This window comes from Protopterus annectens, chromosome 3.part1 (assembly GCF_019279795.1).
Source record: "Protopterus annectens isolate FY-2018-M chromosome 3.part1, PAN1.0, whole genome shotgun sequence".
NCBI classification, from domain to species: Eukaryota; Metazoa; Chordata; order Ceratodontiformes; family Protopteridae; genus Protopterus; species Protopterus annectens.
In genome coordinates, this window is record NC_056732.1 from 1,652,354,051 (window position 1) to 1,652,378,724 (window position 24,674).

Sequence of the window (24,674 nt, forward strand, 5' to 3'; positions counted from 1 at the left end):
CAACCTCTTGCAAGAAATCTGGACAAAGCCATAAATAATAAATATTGCTCTAACAAACTTAGAAAGTTGATAGAGTACAGGTTTTGCGTTAGCATGGATTTTCTGAAGGGTATGAAGTCTGAAACTCAAATGTCTGTCTATATTTTCTGACTTCAGCCCTCAATGATTTGCCAGAAAACCATAATTTTATGAGGAAACCAAAATATGAGGTAAAAATCAGGACATTCTGTGAAAATCTGTGTGTGTGTGTGTGTGTGTGTGTGTGTGTGTGTGTGTGTGTGTGTGTGTGTGTGTGTGTGTGTGTGGCAGAGTGGCTATTATTTTTCAGAGCTACAAGGAGCCACTGCAGAAGAGTGGAAGAGCCGCAGGTTGCAGACCCCTGACTTAGGCAATCCTCATATCCTGTTCTGTCTGTCCCAATATGTACATTCATGTCCCACATTATCAACAGCAATTCATGTTGTCCTGCTTTATCTAGTAGGTCCTGAAACTGCTGTCTGAATGCACTCTTTTCCTCACTATCACACCCCTGCTGTGGTGCATATGCTAAGATTATGAATGCTACCCTATTATTACACTACAGTCTGATTGCAGTGAGTCTGTTACTAATTCTGATGATATCCCTTACTGCCTTCTGCAGCCTCTCTGTCTCAGCACAATTCCCATACCATTTCTATCCTGTCCTCTTCCTGAGTAGTAGACTCTGGAATCCAAGCCAAGTGGTTTCACTGCACTGGCCTTCCATTTTTGCCTCTTGGATACATAGGATGTTCAGCCTCTTCCATATCATCATGTCATCCACTTCCGAGCTGTCAGTGAACCTACATCTAGTGTAGCCATTCTCAGTTCATGTTTGGCAGGTTAATTGGTTTTACATCCAGCTTTTGCTCAACAAAGCTATCCCAGGTAACCCAGTCTGGGCAACTAGACACCAGCCAGCCAGTAGCTTATTGACCCAGGGCTGCTGGGCTTTATGGTGGGCACACATTGGCCAATAGGGGCAATACACCCCTCCCACCATTAGCATGCGTACCTGGTGTAGGCCAGGTCCTCAACTTACTTATCACTGGCAAATACCTGTGCCAGGTTGGCGACATTAATCAACATGACCGAATCACGTAGAGCCATATTTTACACCCCCGAATGGCTAGCCCTGCCATAACACACAGTTTGTGATTAATTTCTCCTGTCTTGAGGATACTGTGCATTGTAATAGATGCCCACAGTCGTTGGCCTGAACAACCCTTCTCCCTATAGGGCACCATGTAAGAGTTCGGGCTGCCACCCACAGCACCATTCATTGGTGAGTTTGAGCTGGAAACACTCAGGATGTTTTTCAGAGAAGGGAAGAACCCCACAGAGACACAGGGAGAACATGCAAACTCTAAACAGGCATTAGCCAGAGGTCAGGATCAAGCCTTTTACAATGGAGAAGATTGTGCACTCTATGGACCTTTTACTAAGTTGGACACTCTCTCCTTTTTCTTGACCAGTATGGTGTACTGCATATGTCAGTTATTTAGCCTCAGAAAATTACAGAAAAATGTTTTAATTTGGCATATTTTTGTTAATTCCTTTGTACTGGCTATAAACTCATTGCTGTCAGTTTAATTTGACCTGAGGGTGGTACCTACCGCATTTCCCATTATAACAAACCAATACCAAATTTCAGTTCAGCAGAGCTTCTTATTGCTTTCCTCTAAATAAACAATTATAAACAAGTATGTAGCCTTTGGATTCCTTTTATTGATGATGTAGCTATATTGGAAGATATCCTACACCGGAGATACATAATAAATCTTATTTACTGCCATCTTACAAATGTTAGTTTTATACCATTCACTAATGATTTACAACCTCTGTATAACTTAAACTCTGTACTACCGTTGTTTCTCTAATCTGTAAGCATGTAAGTATGTAATGTATAGTCATCTATTTTGCTGTTATACTTTGCTTAGTTTTACTATATAATATTACAATTTGCTAAATTGTACTATTTTTCTGTGTAATATGGAGCTTTTCTCCCCGGGCCTCCACTGAATATGGGCTCCTTGAGCCCAGTGGACCTCCCCAGTCATCAAACTGGAAATAAATAAATAAATAACACATAGGGTTGGGAGGGTGGCCTAATGGTAAAGGTGGGTTGGGAGGGTGGCCTAATGGTAAAGGTGTTTGCCTTACAAACACAAGGTGCATGGTTTGAGTCTCACAAGGGATAATTGGCTAGGCTTAAAATGGCTCACAAGGACAGTTAGCTTAGTACTAATCTATGAACCTGTGAACACTCCTACAAGAAAAAATACTACTAGATGATGTGAATGGCAGTTGGTTGGTCATAAACTATAACTCCCCTTCATCTAACATGAATTTATATGCTTTTGCACAACTAATTAAGAGCACCACACATTATAGCAAGACAGCAAATTCCCTATTAGACTGGATCCTAGTATCAAACCCTAGCAAATACTCCACCAGAGGTACAATGTCAGACTCTGTCAGTGATCCTCTCCCAGTCTGTATGACCAGACATCGCACACATCCAGTTAAACAGCATATTTATAAAATAACATCCAACCTTTCCAAGTTTAACCCAGAAATGTTTATTACTACACTATCGTCTGTTAACCAGAACTTCCTAAAAATGCTGTAAAACAATTCAGTATAGCTTTTCTAAATATCTTAAATAATCTCCTAGAAAGAAGAGACTGAAAACAAATAATGCAATTTGGGTTTCCCAAAAGAGTAGACTGCTATACAGGATAGAGAAAAAGCATGGAACGAATGGCAAAAATATAAAACACCTCAGTATCTTGAAAACTTCAAAATGCTTCGCAATCATAGTAAAAATCTAGTAAATGAAGACAAAGCTATGCTGTAATACCTTATTTCCACAACCCTAAAACATTTTGATATCCATTAAAGAAATCTTGCATATCAGTCAAAAGTTTAAGCCAGACCCCTCTCCCAATAAACCACCACTCGAAACTGTAATACAGTTCAACTGTTATTGTAGATAGTAGCATCTCTAACCAATTATTTCTCAGCATGCAATCACAACCCTGCCTGACAGCCACATATCAGCACATCCACATCCTGTAAGAGACTACTCTTAAATAAACAAATTGTGGTCTTCTTCAGCTGATGACCTTCCAAGTGAATGCTTAAAACAAGCAGCCAATAGCATTGCCTATGCTGTTTCAATCCTTATAAAAAAATAGGTCAGTCTGGGAATCCCACGTTTCCCTCTCTCTGGAAAAAGTCACACATTATCACTCAGCACAAAAGAGAAATTTCAACAGACATTAATAGGTTCATAGGTTCATAGTTTAGTACTAGGCTAACTGCCTTTATGGGTCATTTTAAGCCTAGCCAATTACCCCATGTCAGAATCAAACCTTGCGCCTTGTGTTTCTAAGGTAAGCACCTTAACCATTACGCCAACCTCCCACAGTTGAAACAGCATAATAGTTTTAGACCTATAGCAATCTTATCTCCCCTCACCAAAATACTTGAAAAATTTATTCTTAAACAATTTCTAGACTGTCTCCTACAGGAATAACTCCTATCCCCTACACAGCATGGCTTCCATCCTTTCCATAGTACTAGTAATCCCCTTCTAACCTATATAGAGACTATCAGTACAGCATGAGATAATAACAAACTAGTCTCTTACCTATTTCTAGACTTGTCTAAATCCTTCAGTACAGTTTGTTGCAGCAAACATCTACTTCAGATGTCCTCACTAGGTCTCTCTCAGTCCAACCCATCTATGGTTCAAAAGCAACCTGTCCAATAGGTGTCAGTCAGTAAACTAACACTCCGTGCTCTCTCCTTACTTTCCAGTCACCACCTGTGTACCACAAGGCTCTGTCCTTGGTCCCCTCATCTTTAACATTTTCACTAACAACATTTATAAGAACATCCAACAGGCCAACCTAATACAATATGCAGATGACTCCACTCTCATTTGCACATCTGATGTCATGGTACACCTCCAAAAAATTACTCAGGAAGCTTTAAACAGCCATCAAAACATGGCTTCATAACTCACAACTCATGCTCAACTCAAAAAAGACCAAACTACTACTTTTTCCCCCATATCCCTCTCTCATGCAAAAACAAAATTTAAAGTCCTCTCTGTTGCTAATACAACCATTGAAGGCACTTGTCATAGCAAATTATAAGGGGTGATAGTGGATAATAATCTTACATTCGACCTGCATATACAAAATTGCTTAAGAAAAACTCATCAAAAACTAGGAATGCTTTACAGAGCCAAACATTTTTTCATGAACGTAACTAAAACTACACTTGCCACTACGTATCTCCTCCCCACACGTCTTTATGGCACTGCCATCCCCACTAACCTCCAGACTTCACATAAATTAAAACTTGAACAATGCTATAACAATGTTGCTAAATTTGCTGTAGATACCCCTTTCAGAAATCACCACTGTATATCACTAAAACGCTTAAATTGGTTAGAACTTCCTCATCAACTAACATATACACAACTTCTTACCACCTATAACATTACCCAACATCCGTCTGCTTGTCCAGCACTAAAAGAAACATTCTACACAACTATGTTCCCACTCAGTCATTGTGATCCAGTGACCAAAAACTCCTGTCTGCAAGCCATGCAGATCTGCTGGGCGTTGTCTATACTCCTACAAGGTTGCTAAAGTCTACAACTCCTTACATGTATCCATCAGGTCAGTACCCTCCCTCCCAAATTTCAAAACCATTCTGAAAGTCTTCTTAACTAAAATCTGCTTCTGTTCTTGCTCAAAATGAGATAAACTATATCCTTAAATGTGAACATGTACCTTCTCATTCCTTATAACTCCTTAATCTTCTTCACTTACTTCCTTATTTCTTTCAAATTTTGTTCCCTGACTTTCTCTTTAAATATACCATAAGCCTGTTTTTTCCTCACTTGATATTGCAATTCCAGTTTGTATTGGACTAAAAAAAAAAAAGAAAAATTCATGGTATCCCTAGAAGTCTCAGAACACCCAGTATGTATTATCCCTGTGGCACAAGGTGCAAGTGCAGTGACTTTTGATGAAGAATACAGCTGATTAAGGGTTTAAATCCAGCTACAAGGTACTTTTTAAATAAAGTTTGGATTAATATATTTTGGATTAGTAGGTTAGCCTTAGTAAGCTGTTATTATATTATATATTTTAATTTTTCTCTAACTTTTTAGTTTCAGTTCTAAGATAGCAGTCTCAGTTTACACTATGGTGTTAAGTGGAAGGGGGACTTAGTTAAAGGAATGAGTTTAATGCTTTTATTGCTCTTAAACCACCCTCTGGAACCACTCCATTGCTCCAAATAACCTTATTATATACAATTAATGAATGTCAATGCTTTTCATTATAATCAACTAGGATTGCTTGTTTTGTGTGTTTCCCTAAAGGATATTCCATTTTTAACTCAACTGTTGACTACCTACTATTTTATTGTTTTATTATTTTGTAGTGTATATTTGAAAGAGAATTTTATTTGTGGAACAACAAAGATATCTGGGCCACCAGGCTGATAAAAGGTTCCATATTTATTAAAATGTCAATGTAAGCACTTTCAGGTTAATCCCTTCTTCAAACAACACATACTTCACCAAAACAACTTTTAAAATATACAGAACCCAATCAACATTCGTTACCTGAGCCCTCCTCCTTTTGAGGATGGGTTTAATGGGAATAACCCCATTCATGCCTGGAGCTCTATTAGCTCTTAACTCAACAATCCATTTTGTCTCATTCTACTCTGTTAAATTATGCAAGTCACCCCCCAGGCAATCTAACAATCTGTAACGCCATAAAACTGAATGTATGTACATTATTAATACAAACATGTTGATACAAAGCATTATGAACATTTGCCAAACGTATAGCTGATATATGTCTCAGTATCCTTTTTTTAATTTATAATTAGTTTTTCCGACGTAAAATGAACAACAGTCTGCACTGAGCCAAATATATGACATCACTAGTATGACAATCTGTACATTGCAACAAAGAATATGTCTTACCCGTAACTGGGTGAACAAATAACAAATAAATTATCACTTTTAATATACTGGCAGGGTTTGCATTGTCTGCAAGGAAAGGTACCCTGGCGACCAACTCAAGGTTGCCTGACTATATGCTGTCCATTGCACAAAAGATCCTTTAAATTCTTACTGTGCTTAAAACAAAAAAAGATCGATCAATCACCACATTTTTTAATTTTTCATCTGTTTGCAAAATCTACCAATTTTGTCGAATGATACTACATATCCCCCTATATTATTACTGTATTTTAGATTAACATGTAATAATTCCCCCATTAGACGTCCCATTTCTGTTTCTATGATCCATAGCACTGGTTTCAGAGAACCATGTTTGGGCCTTATGTACCCTATCTCTGCTACTATCTTGTACCACACGTTGCACAACATCTTTGTTTTTACTAAAATTGCTGATTAAACTATTTGTTTCTTGTTTAAAACATTCATCATTGGTGCAAAGTCTAGATGTCCTGTATTAGTTGCCCTTTCACAATATTGTCAAACAAATGTCTGGGGTACATGCTATCAAAGGCCAAAAGACTGTTCCTCCAACAGTCCTTCCTACACAAAGTTGTCTCTATATTCCCTTCCCCATTTTTCACTAAATGCACATTTAAAATATCTATACTGTCAGAACTTGAAACACTAAATCTCAAAAAATCTGTGGTGGATTCCAGATAAGCAATGAACTTGTGCGAGTCATCACGGGTACCTTTCCAAAGCAAAAACACATGCATGCCCACTTTTGGTGAGCTTTATCCTACTTTATTGGCTAAGTGGCAGCAACTTGATCTGGACATTAGCTTCTCTTACATTGAAGGGTGGCCTAATGGTTAAGGTGTTTGCCTTCCAAACACAATGTGCAGGGTTTGAGTCTCACAAGGGACAATTGGCTAGGCTTAAAATGGCTCGCAAGGGCAGTTAGCTTAGTACGAACCTATGATTTGTTAACCTATATGATTTGAAATGCATATTGAATAACAATGTTTTTATGTTTAACAATTGTTGTTACCGACAGAACGTGTTGCTATGGGTATGTCATGCATGAACTCATATGCAAACCTAGTGTTAGCATACAGGGAAGATCAGGTGATTTTTAATACAGCACATCCATGGAAGACATTTTTGGGTTATTATGCCCATTTTGTTGATGACATGTTTTTGCTTTGGAAAGGTACCCATGATGACTTGCACAAGTTCATTGCTCATATGGAATCCACCACAGATTTTTCGAAATTTAATGTTTCAAGTTCTGACACATGGGGGGGTGACTTGCATAATTTAACAGAGTACAATGAGACAAAATGGGTTATTGAGTTAAGAGCTGGTAGAGCTCCAGGCATGAATGGGGTTATTCCCATTAAACCCACCCTCAAAAGGAGGAGGGTTCAGTACTGAATGTTGATTGGACGTTGTATATTTTAAAAGTTGTTTTAGTGAAATATGTGATGTCTGAAGAAGGGATTAACCCGAAAGCACTTACACTGACATTTTAATAAATATGGAGCATTTTATCAGCCTGGTGGTCCATATATCTTTGTTCTGCATTTCGTTTGTTGGAGTACTGGACTTTAGGTGTGAAGGTTCTACCTTATTCTGTATTTTGAATTTTATTTGTGAAGTAGGTGCATGACATTTCAAGGAGTGAACTTCACACCCTCTACACTGCAAAGTTTCTTCTTGGTTTGTATTAGACTGACTTGCCTTTAATTTCTCTACAAACTGTCTAGAGTAGCTCTAAATTTTACATGATTGTCTTCTAGTTTGTATCGATTCTTGGCCATTGTTTTTATATCATGTCTAATTTGTTATAATTAGTTAAATTGCAGCTTTTTTTTCTGAAGATTATAAAATTATTGTTCTTGAAATGTTTTGTAATAGTTTGTAGCTTTTCTCTTCGGGCCTCTGCTGAAAATGGACTTCTACCCAGTCGAACTTTCTTGGTAATCAAATGTCAGTAAATAAATATGAAATTAAAATAAAGACATGAAAAATTGATGTAAATGAAGTAGTGATGGAAAGGGAAGAATGGTATAACAAATAAAAGTGAACTATTATATTGAGCTTTGGGGAAAATGGGGATGGGGGTGAATACAAAAAAGCAATAAGGAAAAGGCAGCAAATATATGAATCTTTTTTGAAGCACATGATTTTCTATGGCATTTATTGACAAACAGCATGTGAAAAGTAACATGAAATATAAAATGATAGAACAGCAACTGTATAATAATTGTAATATTGAAGAGACATTGCAACATTGTTTCTTTTTTTTTTTTGAATTGTAAGAAACATTTATTAAAAGAACTATGACTAGAAAGTATTTAAAACATTGATATGGACATGCTGTTGTATGGGAAATATAAGGTTGGGACTAAAAACGAAATTTGGATAAAGTTTTCTTCAGTGCTATTTGGTGTTTATGAAAAAGAAGATGTGAAGAATCGCTTACAGAATTTGGAAAAATGATGAGTAAGTAATATGTGATTTAAAGAAGTTGTTATGGTGGAAGGGCGGGGGGACAATACGGGTTTTGCATGTATTTAGGAAAATAAACATGTAAAGTATTTATTATGATGAAAAAAGTGTGATATAAAGTATAAATATAATGAATGTGTATATAGTGAATGTGTCTATAATAAGGTAACACCCTACTCTTTTTCATGAGTCTGTATCACTTGATAGAAACACCTGTTCCACAAATACCTATTCATTGTCCCCTATTCAGCAAACTTCTCGTTTATTGAATGATCAAATCAGTGAATATTTTGCCAGGGCACTAATTTAGGTGGCCAGCATAGCGAGCGATACATACCACAGTCTAACAAACCCACCAAAGTGGGGGGCTATGCCCCCACACCCCCCTTAATTATATATATGACTTCTGACATTGCACTACAGTGGGGAAAAGGGCAAATTTCCACTTGTTGGCCAACTAAATCAGTGTCCTGGGAAAATGTTACTGATTTGTGCGTTTGATAATAGGATGTTTGATGAATAGGTATTTGTGGAATAGGTGTTTCAGTCAAGTGATACAGACCCCTTTTTCATAAGTGCTGTGGCGTTTTACATCCAACAGAGCTACCATCACCTCAAGCAGGTCGGGACCTCAGTTTAATGTCTAATCTGAAACGTGATACACTCAGGAGTGCTGCACTGCACTGCCAGCATTTGATAAACCTGACGTGGGACTAGAACCCACAGTCTTCTGTGCCAAATTCAAATGTGCTACCTGTTGCACTACTGGCACTTCAGATATTGCTGTTATACACTTACAAAGTTGATAAAATAATAACTTTTGTATTAGCATTCATTTTTGTAAAGGATATGAAGTCTGAAACTCAAATGTTTGACATTTATTTAGTGACTTCAGTTCTCAATGATTTGCAAGAAAGCTACAAACAGAACAGACCAAAAATATGAGGTAACAATGTTTCTGCAGAAATCTGGACATTTGATAGGTATGCATTTAAGTCATGTGACATTTAAATAAGCAAGGGAGGCATATACACCCAGTGCAAACAGGTTCTGCTTAAGTGATGCATATCTGGCAGTGGGCCATAAATAGGAACTTAACTGTCACTGCATTTCACATTACAGGCAAAGTGAATCTACTGATAGAATATCTGTTCTGCTTCTTCAGGCATTAATATGAGTTGTAAATTGAGTTTTACCTGGTTCAGATATTGCAGAAGTAAGGAAATCTAGTGTTTCCCTCTTCTCCTGAGTACAGCAGGGCCAAGGAAGATTTTGATGAACATGTTGTGGCAGGGGAGATTGCTGTAGATTTTCCTGCATCCATGTGTTCCTCCTGATGCCATGCTTCTTTACATTTTAGACTTCATTCTATGAATGTTGTATCCCCATACCCCTCTGCTAAATAGAAGGGTGTGGTTTCAGGTGCAGATTTTGAAAGTGTTGGCAAATTTGGTATGTCTTTATTCTTGAAACCTTTTTTTGGTCTATCTTTACTTCAGCTGTCATATAAATCATGTCTTACATCTGATCTTTCAAAGTTTTTGACCTAGCTGCAACAAGGGCATTAATTCTTACCCCAAGAGTCCTACCTCTCTGCATGTACTTCATACATATTTAATAAGCATGGAGAGAGCTGTTTTCACTGAGGTACAGACAGTAATTAGGAAAGTCAGGAATCCATCCATGAGGTAAACCTCTGCCAAGTAGAAGAGCTTTTCCATGTGAGCCCTACATATTGTCAGTCTTCACTGCTGTGTTTGATATCCTCGTTGCAGAATTCCTTCTCTCATTTCTGTAACACCAGTGTTTTGAAGTCATTTCCCAAAGTTCAAATAGTAGTCATAATAACATTCAAATAGCCTTCTCAGTCTTTGTGTTCCATCTTTCCAGATTTTTTTTTCAGAAAGGTGCATTTTCTTTACTTCCACTGAAGAAGTTCCATAAGTATTGACTTAATACATAAACCAAAAGTTGCCATTGTCTCCTTTTGCGAAAAAATTTTTTTTTTTTTTTAGTAATAAGAAACTCAGACCTGATGTACAAATAATCCTGTTTGAACTTACTAACAGTTTGGAGCCTCTTACATTGTATTGTTTCTTTTTCACCTCGCAGTGGTGCAACGGTTAGTGTTGTCATCTCACAACAAGAAGCTCTTAGGTTTGATTCTCTGCTGGAGTGCCTTCTGTGTGGAGTCTGCATGTCCTCCCTGTGGTCGAGTCAGTTTTAAAAACATGCAGGTAGGTGTAGGTTCATAGGTTCATAGATTAGTACTAAGCTAACTGCCCTTGCAAGCCATTTTAAGCCTAGCCAGTTGTCCCTTGTGAGACTCAAACCCTGCACCTTGTGTTTGCAAGGCAAACACCTTAACCATTAGGCCACCTTCCCAACCACTTGTGTGTGTGTGCCTTCTGTGAAGGTCATGCACTGGGCTGGCAACTCAACACTGTAAAAATTCCACTGCCAGTCAATCTGTGGACCAGTGATCCGCTGTGGTGACCCCTAACCGGAAAAAGCCAAAAGACATTGCTTGCAGTTCAGCTTCTACTGCTCTTATCAGTAATCTAATACAGAAAAGTGATTTCTTCATACTTCAGAGGCAAAGGTCACTTGGACTATACAAAGAAAGTTGAAGAATGTATCACCTTTTTGTCATTGTTTTCTATTGGCAAGCATGGTCTTCTACTTGCTAAGTAAATACAAATTTGCTTTTTTTCACGGGCAACCATTTCAGAACTTACAAACAAAACTTTAGCTAGGAGATTAAGGGTCATTTCACAAGAGCAATGTCTACATCAGCATCTTATTTATCCATTGCAGACCTTTGCAAAGCTACTGCTCAATATTTGCTTCATATGTTTGCAGGACATCTCTAGAAAAAGACTAAAAGGTGCTGGAACATTCTTCCAAGGAAGCCTAAGTCTGATAACTTTGTGTGTGATTATGCTCATATAGTGATACCTTGCCAAAAGAGGCATCCTCATATACGATGTTACAGTTATGAGTAGTGACGTATTCATCCTAACTGATCTTTGAGAATTACTTTTATAACATACTACAGTCTTTTTTTACCTTCTCTTCTTCAAGAATCTGACATATTCTTTAGTTTCCCAATATCCTTTCAGAATGCTTTTATTTATCTTGTTTGGTCTTTATGTAATCTCAGCAAAAGTCTGCATAATCCATATTGCAAGAAGAGAGAGACCTTTATATGTGCAATATCCCTTCATAGGCCTATATTGCATTATTTGAACATTTGCAGAAGTCTTCATGTTTACAGCTTCTGCAGTGGGCCTTAGTTTTAAGCTTTCTATTAAACCTTGTAGCATATGTTTTGTGAATCCGTGCCATAGGTGTGTGTAGGGTCTTTTGCATTTCCTTCACCCAGAAGGAGACTTCCTGTCATAGACAGCTTTGTATTTTTTTCTTTTTTTTTCTGTTTCTTTCTGCAGAAGTGTAATAGTAATGGCAGTGATATTGGATGCCTTTCTGAAAGTATGTATATTGGTTAAATGAGAAACATAAAAGGCACTGCATGTGCAAACCTGAAGCCAGTATTGTAAAAATGTGAGACAATGCATGCATGCTTATAGAAGTTAATCAGCTTTGGTGATCTGTAACTCAGAAGTGACAATTAAGTAAATTCATGGAGATTCTGTTAATGTAAACATGTATTTATGTTTTTCAGGGCAGTGGCAAGTCAACTATTTCAAGAGCAATCTGTAGAGAAGCATCAGAAAAAATAGATGCACATGTGGAAATTATTGACTGCAAAAAATTAAGAGGTATGTCTACACAATTTTCATCCTGTTCACAATTTAGTATTCTTGCTTTCCATTTTGCAGAGAAGCAGGTCACTTTGAGTTATCCACAGTGGAAAAGGAGATTTTCACTCTCACTTTTCCTAGCATCCCCCAACAGCTGGAGAGACCCCAGTAGTACCTTATCAAGAGGATCAAGGGTCTCCAACATATGTCATATGCTGCCAGGCTAAAGAAACTCCAGATCTATTCAGTAGCATACAGCCTGCTCAGAGGTGATCTGTGCCTGATGTACAAGGCCATGTCCAACCAGGAATTGATGGACATGCTCCACCTCAAAAAATCAAAATCCATAAGAACCACAAGAGCCAAAGATTTAAACCTCAGTACAAACATGAATAGAACATGCTGGAGGGACAGATTCATAACTCAGAGGCTTCCCATACTCTGGAACAAAATCCCAGTCCATGTTAGGCAGAGCCCCTCACTGACTCTCTTTAAGAGAAATCTTGACGAGTGGATGGGAGATCGTAGGTTTACCCGGGGGTCACCTGTGTCGCTACTTAACAGAGGCACAGTAAACTAATTTTAATAAGTAAGGGGGTCTTCAATGTGTCACTACTAGACAAAGGCACAGTATTCTAAATGTATTCTATGCACCTTAGTACCACTACATGGGGTGGCGAAAGCCACATCTCTAGGGCTAGGCTTGCAAATGCCCCAGGGCAGATAGCCTAGTACTAAACTATGAAACTATGAACTATAAAAGGCAGGTATTTTACTCAAGTCAGTCGTCCTTTGATCCTTGTCCATTGCTGATACAAAGTATGGAGTTTAGAAAATGTCTGTTTCTGCTATACTACAAGAAGGGTTATTATTTTTTTCCAAGATTAATTCATCTTAATTTCACAGATATCCAGTATTGCTTGTCTGTTGAATTTTTGCGTGTCTTTTCAGCCCTTCCCCTGGAGTTGTCTAAAACATTCTTAAACATGTATTGCATATAGCTATAGATGACTGTACTGACTGGAGTTTTTCTGTGGTTGCTTGTCGTGCACAAGTTATTTTTAAGGTTTCCAGTTTTATCATTATTGTGGTTTTTATTTAGATGTTTTTCTTTTTTTTTTTTTTTTGTCTTGAAAAAGTGTACTGCATTTTCTACTGGGAATATATTCTACCTCAGTCTGACAGTTGACACAGATGTTAAGATTGCAAGTTGTAGTTCAAGTCACTTAACAAGACATTGTCCCCAAGTCATCCCTGAAAAGGGACCATGTCCAGTAGGCCTACTTCGTTAATGGGTATTATTATTGTAATAAATTTCAGGTTGGTTATCACTCTGTGTTTGCTACTTAAGAGTTTTCAAATTTTGCAGTTCACATGGTCCTTACTTTCTTGATCCGATGTTGTCCTATTCATTCTTCACGACTGGGCTACTGGTCCAACCCTCAGATCTGTCCTGGTCATATTTTTACAGACTTAGCTTCCAGCCTCGAGCTCCTCCCACTACCCAAAATGCTCTACACTGTAGTCAACCTCTTCAGATCTCCTTTGCTCCCATTGCTGACAAACGTGGTTCTCCAATCTCGAGTTTTCAATAGTGTTTTTTCCATTTATGTGACAGTTGTAAATTTTAAGTTTATTTTTCTCTTATTTTGCAAATTTTAAGTCTATTTTTCTCTTATTCTGCTTTTCCCCTTCATACCTCCCCTCCAACTACTTTTCACTGGTGTTAGGGCTTTGTTCTTTTGGCGCCTTAACTGCTGTCCTTTCTACTGCCTTCTTAGTCCATTTTGGACATTTCTGTTAAACTCCATTTTGCTGACTTAAAAAAAAAAGTATAATAGTATAACTAGTTTAAATAGTTTAGTAGACTTTTTCTCTTTTTGGCAGTTAACCTTTTTCTTGGCTTTACTTGTTATTTAATATCATGTCTGACAGGCCTGCTGGTTTTAAGCGTTGTTCGGAATGTGAGCATAAAATCCCACGTTCTGACACACATAGTAAATGTGTTTATTGTTAAGGTGCTGAACATCTGCAGTCGGTCTGTGACATCTGTGAGAGCTTTAACCCCAGGGCCATAGCCGACCACAGAATCAAGCTGATTGTTCAAGGGCTGTTGCCTTCATCTTCCTCCTCTTCACCAGGGGCTCAACCCCCCCTTAAAATCATCCCATGGCTCTTCTGATCCTAAGATGCACCCTCATAAGACTTCAAGGGCCTCTTTGGAGCTGCCAACAAAGTTATACAAACCTTCAGATCCGAAGTTGCCAAACCAGAGGCCTACTTCAGCTCCTGTGGATCCTAGACATCGTCTCTCAGATATGATAGAAAGTACGATGACAGTTACCTCTCCAAGACCTTCTGCTTCTCCCTCAGATCCAGTTCTTCGAATCTGAGAGTCCAGAACAAAACTCCTGATGTGTCCATTAAGTCAGTGTCTCTGACCTTACTGCCAAAAATTTAGCATACTCCCACCAGGCATTAAAGACCAGAGTCAGTGGCTTCCTCCAGATCCTCCAGGAGCCTTTTGAGATAGATATGGACAGGCTGATGTGGAAGATCCTCAATGCCCAGATTCAGGTGGGGGTTTTACCTACTCCATCCATTCTCGGATCTGTGAGTGCTCTGGTGTCCCAAGCTAGATCTTCTCCAATCTCACCTCCCATTTCAGAGCCCCAGGATCACAGACACCCGAGAGAGTTGGCCTCAGATCTGAGGAAATTGTTTTCCCTTGACTGGCTCTGCCACAAGACCCTCAGATCAGAGTGGGTCTCGGATCCATGGTGTCTGTGTCAGATCCAGGGGGTAGGGGCTTGGCTCCATCCTTATTGCATCAGTCTCTTCCCCTCGGCTGTTCGGCACTTTACAGCTTGGGTGCAATTCTCCCTGGTCCCTTGTCTTTCTTCCTCAACTACTTCAGCTCCAAGGGGTTTGGAGAGGGTGTCTCTGGGTCTGTCAGCCTTCCAGGTGGTGGGAAGAGTTTTCTCTTCTCATAGAGACCTAAACTCTCAGATCTGCAATCCTCTCCATCGCCCCTCACAGGATCTAATTTCTGAGCCTATCAGCCTGCCTCGACAAATCTCCAAGACATGCCCCTAGAGGGAGACCCCTCTTCTTCTGATACTGCTAGAGCTCAGAGACCGCGTCCTTATTGGCTAATTTGAGTTAAAAGGGTTATTTCTTATTTTATTTAAGCCCCAATTTTGCACTTGTTTGCATGTAATGTACCATTGTGCACTGCAGCGTAGCAGTGGTTACCATTGGTGGTTATAGACGTAAACATTTTGTTTGGTAAATTTTCCCTTAACACTTTGCTTGTGGTCCTGCAGAGTTTTTCGCGGCCCTGCTCTACTGTCAAGTGGAACACTCAGCCTAGCCTCAGAGGTACCAACACACCTCTCACCCACTAGACATTCCTAAGTTTGACCACTTTTCCTGACCATTTAAATTTGTTCAACACTATGAATGGACAGTTTCTCCAGCCAGCTTGGTCGACATGGGCATCCTGAGACAGTGTAGCAACTGCCTCATGTTCACTGACATCCCTCTACTAGTCTACACAAACTCATCTTGTAAGAGATGCAGCTATGTTAAGAACCTTTAATCCATGGTCTCTCACACACCAGTCAGTACATATGAGGTACCACCAAGGATCGAATGCCAGCAGCTTTCTTTGAAAACACAGATTTAATGAAAATCAACAAAAACCACATGCACTCCAGATATTAACGTCTCCTATCCAGTACGTTTTCGTTTGCAAGTTACTTCATCAGATGTGGACAGACTTATGAACCATTCCTTTTATACTCTACTTGGTGAGTTGAATCAATTACCTAATGAAATAAAAATGTTAATTGACAATTAATACAGAATACAATAAATTTAAAGTGATATGGCATATACAACCTTCTCTGAATGAGAAGTACATGTACCACCATTTTACTTGTTAAAAACCATGTTACCTAAGTACCTCTATCTAAAAATTTATATTTAATGTTAAATCCTTCATAAATTAATATAAAATCACATACTTTAAAACTTGTTTAAAACAATTGCATATAAAGTATAGAAAATTATCTTAAAGCTCTCTCTAGTGTCCATTTGTTAATAACACTGAAATCTGAACATAAATTTACATTGTGACTTAGCATCAACATCTATGTACAAATAAATATAATCCTACTAAAATTATGTTTAAAATGGTTTCCATCATAACATTTCTAAAATATTGTTGTATGAATACACATATAAATACATAATATAAAAATTGTTATAAAAGTTATAAAGTCATGTACATAAATCTAACCAAACATTTTCTTCCGTTTCAACCCATTATTACAGTTTCACTGCCCTTAATTTAAGCACAGGGGCAATTGAAATGTAGTCATTGAGTCCAGGAAATTTTGTTGCTTGGAGGGTGATCTGCCACCATAACTCTTTATATTCTATGGATGTTCATCGTGTTACCCTGCTGCAGTCATCACACTTGGGTTATCTTGTCATCAGGCGGTCCCGCAGTCTGCCTGAATTCCAAAGTCTTGGTCCGGCATCTGTTGCTGTCATTTCTTCCCTGACGTCAGTGCGCCAGGGGTATATATAATGCATCCGACGACATTTTCTCCAGTCTTTCTTGCCGCGCGGTGCCCGAAGCAGAAGCAGTTCGCAAGTGCCGGTCGGCCGACTCCTGAGATTTTCGAAGTCGAATTTCAGATCCGAAGTCTTCAATAAAGCTAAGTACCCCGTTGGGGAAACTTTTCTTGCCTCAGACCGATGTCAGAAAACGTTAACAATTGTATTTCTTGTGGGAAGCAAATACCTCATAAGGATTTTCATTCTTACTGTATACCTTGCCTAGGCCCAGACCACGACATCACTGGTTGTCGCTTTTGTGCTAGGTTCAATAAGCGTACAATAAAAAGACGCTTTGATTTCGCACGACACTACTTCGGTAGAAAATTTAACTACACAATGCCGTCGGAGCAACCGACTCCCGGTGTGCACAAAAAACGCAAGGATAAGGACAGGCAGCCTAGACCCAAGCCAGACTCCGTGGCCTCAGCTGGGCCGGTCTCCAGTTCACCGGTTTTCAGTGAGGCTCCTACGCAGCCCCTGACTACCGCAGATTTGGAACCCGAGACCGCTTCAGAGCCTTTGGCGGAGAGTGCTAGGGCGACGCAGCCATTTTGTTTAGCCCCTACCGACGACACTGCAGAAAGAGATGTCGGTGCTGCGGAAACACCTTCGGTTTCTGAAGGCATCTTCAGACTGACGACGCTCACCATAAAAACGTATCCTAAGCTTAAGACTACTATTAAGCCAAAAAATACTGCACTTCAGTCTCCAGTTCAAGGCCCCATGCCTAAGAAACAGATGCTTAAAATGGTGGAAGATTTGATTTTTTTAATCAGGGGTTCCCAACCCCCCCCCCTCCGACAAAAGGCCTAGACAAGAGGAAGATTATGCCTCCTCTGATCAAGTGTCTTATTTCCTCAGGCTCCTCTGAGGACCAAGATTACTCTTTTCCCCCTTATGAAGATTCTGATGCTGAGGATTCCATTCCCTCAGCTTCTCCCCCTGAAGACTACTCCTTTGGGGAAACTTTACACACTATGAGGGAACATTTTCACTGGGAAGGTCAGGACTACTCTGACTCAAAGAAAAGGCTCAGAGTTTCTTTTACTCTCCCAGCACAGACCTCTTGCCATCCTCCCAGTTTTAGACATTGTGGATGATGTTTACTTAGAATCTAGTTTGAATCCAGATTCTCTGCCTCCTGCTCCAACCAAACCAGACAGATTTTAGAGTGCCTGACTCCCACAAATTCCTTTATAAAAGCCCTGTTGCTGATCCAGAGACTATCTCCCAGGGTCCCAAAGGGGCTAAGGCTTCTATGGCAAAAAATCCAGTACCCTCTGAAAGGGACTCCAGAGCACTAGACATGTGGGGGGGGAAAGGTTTACACCTCAGCCACTCTAGCTATGAGAGCTCTAAATTGTCAATTTCACATGCTAAAATATCAGCAATTTCTAATGTCTCAGTTAAGACAAAAAATGAGCACACTCCCTCAACAGTCTGAATTGAAAAAAATGCATGATCTGTTGCATGCAACTGAACAGGTGGGCAAACATACTTTACAATGTGGTTTTGATTCTTTAGAGGCTTCCTGCAGAGCAGCTGTCACTGGGTCTGTTATACATAGGCATGCTTGGTTAAAGGAACAAACTCTGCCTGATCATGTTAAAGCAAAGCTTTTAGATGCTCCCTTACAGCAGGATGTCGTATTTGGAGTTAAAGCAGAAGAAGTCTTAAAGAAAATGGAGGATAAGGCAAAATCTATGCAGACAGTCAAAGATTTTCTACAGGTACAGCCCCCTCGCTTCGGCAGAAATTGGCCAACAAAAAATTGGTCCTTTCCAGCTACTGACAGACCACAGAGGGGTAAATACAGATGCCCAAGAGGCACAGGGCAACCACAAGCCCAATATAAACCTCGACAATGGGGCACTGCAAAACAAAAGGGAGGAGAAGACAGGCCCCAAACTTCTAGAAGGCAAACTCAATGACTTACACCTCATATGGCCAAACAACACTCTCTTGGCAGCTCCCTTGGGAGGAAAACTAGCACTTTTTTCAGACAACTGGCACATCGTCACAAAGGACAAATGGGTCCTAGACATAATTTCCCGATGATACAGATTCCATTTCCACACCTTGCCAACGAAAAAAGGAATGCCAAACCTGCCACAAAATCAATGGGCAGAGGCACAAAAACAAATTACAGCTCTCATGGACATGAGAGCCATTCAACCGGTACCTACACGGGAGTAAGGCCAAGGATTTTACTCAAGACTCTTTCTAGTCCCCAGAAAGGACAATGCCTGGAGACCAATTCTGGACCTTTCAATTCTAAACACCTTCTTACAAGTACCCAAATTCAAGATGCTAACACTACAGCAGCTTCTTCCCATGTTGGGCAAGAAAGCATGGCTAGTAACGTTGGACCTCAAGGAGGCATACCTGCATGTCCCTATCAGACAAAGTTGCAGAAGATACCTCCATTTCATTGCAGGTTCAACCCATTGCCAATTCTCTGCACTGCCCTTTGGCTTATCCACTGCGCCCAGGGTCTTCACAAAATACTGGGCACCAGTAATTGCATACTGCAGACAAAGAGGAATTCAAATATACCCATACCTGGACGACTGCCTCATCCAAAAAGAAAGCAAGGACATCCTCTTACAACATCTAGCTTTTGTAAAACAACTTCTAAGTTTCCTGGGGTACACAGTAAACGAAAAGAAATCAAAACTAGTACCCTCACAAAATATGACATTCCTGGGTGCCAGCTTGAATACAACGGCCCAGAAGGCTTATCTGACGCCAGACAAACAACTACAACTGACTCAATATTTCAAAACAATGGCAATAAAGACCCAACTCCCTGCAAGAAAAATTCTGCAGGCCTTGGGCTTTATGGCATCTTGCATACTACTAATACCATTTGCAAAGCTGCATATGAGGAAATTACAGTGATACCTAAAAAGCGTATGGTCTCAATACAGCCACAGCTTGGACACAATGATACCTCTCATTCCCTGCCTTCAACAAGAGTTTCTATGGTGGTCACAGGCATGTCACCTCAACAAGGGTCAGCCTTTCACCTTGCCCCCAGCCAGGCAAGCTATGACAATAGATGTATCGGACTACGCCTGGTGGGCACACATGGCAGGACTGTGCGTTCAAGGCATATGGACTGCAGATCAAAGGAATCTGCACATCAATCAAAAAGAGATGCTAGCTGTACAGAATACTCTAACAGCCTTCAAGAACCTATTACATCCAGGACAACTTGCAATAAGGACGGACAACACCACAGTAATGTGGTACATAAACAAACAAGGGGGTACACACTCCTACCCTTTATGCAGGCAAGCAATGACCTTGTAGAACACAGCACTGGCTTACCAAGTTCAGTTACAAGCTCATTTCCTGCCAGGAAAAAAGAACACATTGGCAGATGACCTCAGCAGAAACATCATGGATCCCCACGAGTGGAAACTGGATCCACAAGTATTTTCAATGATAACTCAAAAATGAGGCCTCCCAGACATAGACCTGTTTGCCAGCCCCCAAAACTATCAGCTAACAAAATATTGTACAAGGACACTTCACCATCAAGCTTGGAAAGTGGATGCACTCTCATTCAGTTGGAAAAACCTGACAGTATATGCCTTCCCTCCATTGCCTCTTCTCACAAAGGTGCTTCTGAAAGTCAGAAAGGAGAGACCACGACTGATACTCATAGCCCCAGACTGGCCACGGCAGCACTGGTACCCACTATTAAGGATTATGGCCCAGGGCCCACCTTGGATTTTACCACAAATTGCCCATTTGCTCACACAGCAAAACAATCAGATCCTACACAGCCAGCTCAAAACCTTAAATTTGGCTGCATGGCAAATCACCTAAGCATCCAGCCAGCTCCTCTTCCTCAAGCAGTTATGGATGTTATTCTGGAAGCTAGGAGGCCCAGCACCAGGAAGGCCTACTCGGACAAATGGAAAAGGTTTTGCGCCTGGAACCAAGCTAAAGGCCAAAATATCCTTCAGCCTCACATGCCTCAGATTCTACAGTATTTAACTGAGATGTTACACAAAGGACTTTCTTTTTCTTCCATTAAAATCCACGCATTAGCTATTTCAGCCCACTACAACACGGATCCACCCTTATTTTCACATCCACTTCCAAGACAGTTCCTCAGAGGGGCAAAAAACATTAGGCCCCCCAGGAGAGCACCTACACCAACATGGGACCTCAGTTTTGTTCTGGAAAAACGCACGCTACCTCCCTTTGAACCAGCTTTCTCTACTGATCTGAAGTTTATATCATGGAAGACTGCCCTGCTGCTAGCAATAACTTCAGCCAGAAGAGTCTCAGAGCTTCAGGCACTAATGGCAGTGGAACCTTTCCTCATTTTCCATCAAGACAGAGTTTCTCTACAAACTAATCCTTCCTTCATGCCTAAGGTGGTATCTAGTGTGGCTTTAAATCAAACCATCCACTTACCCACCTTCTTTCCAAATCCACAGAACAAAGGAGAAAGACTCCTGCATTCCTTGGACATTCACAGGCAACTTGGTTACTACTTGGATAAAACTAAGGTTTTCAGAAAATCTGACCAGCTCTTTGTATCCTATGCTACAGCTTCGCAAGGGAAGGCTATATCAAAACAAACCATTTCCAAATGGATAGGACATTGCATTCACTTTTGCTATACCTATCATGAAAAACCAGTTCCTGCTACCATAACGCTCCACTCTACCAGGGCAACAGCTACATCTACAGCCTTCCTCAGGGGGGTCCCCAACCAAGGAGATTTTGGAAGCTGCAACTTGGAGTTCAGTTCACACCTTCACCAAACACTACTACTTACCACTTTACTCTAAGACTAGAGCTGGCTTCGCCACTGCAGTTCTGCAGGGCCTTCTAGCCCCCTCTAACCCCCTTTGACTCCTCCTCCCATCCTTGGCTTTGGGATTCTACCAAGTGTAATGACTGCAGCAGGGTAACACGATGAACATAGTACAGTTTTGTACCTACCATAAATGTAGATGTTAGAGTGTACACCCTACTGCATTCCAGGTTACCCTCCCTCCATCCCCTCTGATCTAACTGGCTAAATCTTTACAATACCTTACTGATGTATTTGCTTATAGCTGGAGGGATGTTGTGTTTGTGCTAAATTTCTTAAATTGGTACTAATTACTGACCGCCTTTTTGGGGGCACCTGACATCTGGGGCAAGAAAAACTGAAGAAAATGGCGTTGGATGCATTATATATATACCTCTGGCGCACTGACATCAGGGAAGAAGCGACAGCAACCGACGCTGGACCAAGACTTTGGAATTCAGGCCGACTGCGGGACCGCCTGACAAGATAACCCAAGTGTGATGACTGCAGCAGGGTGTACACTCGAACATCTACATTTATGGTGGGTACAAAACTGTACTTTTCTTCCCATAGACCACCCCTTCCATCCATTTTTACCTGCTCAATGACAAAAAACTTGTAATATGCTTCACTGCATTTTTGTTTGTGCTTAAATAGGGCATTAGTGTCTTTGTGAATCTGGATTTCATACATATGTTCATATATTCTTCTTCGAAGTTTATGCTCCGTCTTGCCAATATAAAATGCTCGTCAAACTTGACATATACCTAGATAGACCAATCCACTGGAATCACAGTTTATTCCTTACTCATAATAGTTATGTTCCTACTTTCCAAAAATATACTTATTTATTATATGACTACATTGGGAACAGTGGTCACATTTAAACGTTCCTTTCCTTTTCTTTGTTGCACTATTCTGTCTCATTTCTTTCTCTAATAAACTTTTCAAACTCAGTGAATTTCTAAAAACACTTTTAATTCTCTCTTAGGTATCTTTTCAAGATCTGTAAGTGCAACGAATCTATTCCACTCAGTGTTTAATATAGACCTTACCAAGCTCGAGCTTCCGTTATACTCTATTACTAAGGCATTTCCATAGTTGTCCTTTTTAACTTGGTTCCCATTCTCTTGGTTGTCAAGGCTAATGCCCAAAATATTCCTAAATTTGTCCTGCCTTCTTTCACATACCTCTTTTTCTACCTGGTCTATCAACCAAGTTGGATATTCCCTAGCTGTAAAGAATTGCCTTAGTAAACCCATTTCTTTGAAAAACTCCTCATTATTCGAAGTCATCCTGCTTGACCTTATGTACTGCCCTTTGACAATATTTTTATTGTAATAAGTGGGGTGTGAACTATTGTAGTGTAAATATGAGTTTGAATATGTTGTTGTTGTGTCATTCGGCTTTTCCCGGTTAGGGGTCGCCACAGTGGAACTCCGGTCCGCTAATGATTGGCAGTTGATTTTTACGTACCGAGTTGCCAGCTCTGACGCACAACCTTCAACGAAGGTACACCCATTCACACGTCTCCACGCAGAAGATGCTCTAGCTGAGAATCGAACCGGACAGCGTCATACTGTGAGGCGACAGCGCTACCGCAGCACCACCACCGCAGTGCGATGTGTTTGAATATGTACTCTTTCTAAATACCTTGGAATTGACTTCATTATTCTTTTTATATATCTCACTGTCCAGGTATTGTAGTTTCTCTTGACTAATACCATATGCAAATTCTAAAAAATCAGTGATATTGTTTAAAAATGCAATATAATCATTAATAATTTCCACAGGCCCAGTCCATAAAATACATATGTCATCTAAAACTCTTTTATATAAAATCCAGTTATCACTGTATATGCAATTTAGTACTACTTTCTCTTCCCACTTTGCTAGTACTGGGTTTGCATATATGGGGGCACACACTGTTCCCATCACCACAACTTTTGTCTGGTGAAACAATTCTCCTTTAAAATAGATAAAATTGTACTTCAAAATTAGGTCAATTAATTGCATAACAACAGTGCATTCATCATGTGTAAGTGAGCCATCCTCGTATATAATTTCTTCTAACAGTAGGAGGCCTTCTTGATGGGGAATGCATGACAGCATCAACATCTATTGTGAGAAAGGAAATATTTTCACAAAACAATTCCTTTGTAAGGCATCTTAAGAAAGCCCAAGAATCCCTCAAAATGTTTTCCTTTTCACCCACAATGTTTTTAATTTACTATCCATATACTTAGCTAGCAGTAAAGTTGACACAATGGGTCTTAGTGGTTGATCACTCCCATTTTTGTGTATTTTAGGGATCCCAAACATTGTGGGGATTCTTGGTTTTTCTACTTTCAGGAGTAGTTTTTGCATCTATCAGCCCTTCTAATAAAAGATCTTCTAGTGCCATGTCAATTCTCCTGTAGGCAATATTAATTTTGTTTCTGGACACCACTGAATATCTTGAAGAGTCTCTTAGGATGTCATTAAGTTTCCCTTTGCAGGTTAAACAGTCCATTAAAACTATACCACCCCCCTTTTCGGGTTTCATTACCCTTAAGTTATTGTCCTGCCTCAATTCATTTAAAATATTTCTCTCATTTACTTGTAAGTTGGCTTTGTATCTTACTTTGTGGAAGTTTTTTCTAACCTCACTTACCACAATACTTTCAAAATTTTTTGATTTGGGGGTGTAAGGGTGGATTAAAAATACTTTTTATCCTTAACCCACCTGGCTCTGGGCGCCTGTTCTCACTAAAAATAAGTTCAAAATTAATTTTCCTAGTAAACATTATGTCCAGTAGGGTTTTTGCCAAATCACCCTACCTAGAGGGTATATATTTCAACCCCTTAGAGAGGAGATTGAAGTGTTCATGGCTGAAGTTGTATATACTAAAGTCTTCTTTTATAAACCCGTATGGGTTTGTAGCATCTC

General features: G+C 39.8%; 1 protein-coding gene across 1 annotated transcript in view; it reads left to right on the forward strand.

Annotated features, from left to right (window-relative positions):
- Positions 1 to 24,674, forward strand: part of PEX1 (peroxisomal biogenesis factor 1) — a 1,694,243-nt gene that overhangs the window by 713,451 nt on the left and 956,118 nt on the right. Inside the window, exon 11 of the mRNA XM_044067676.1 lies at positions 12,219 to 12,315. Coding sequence (XP_043923611.1) covers positions 12,219 to 12,315 — 97 coding nt within the window. The remainder of the gene's footprint in view (positions 1 to 12,218; positions 12,316 to 24,674) is intronic.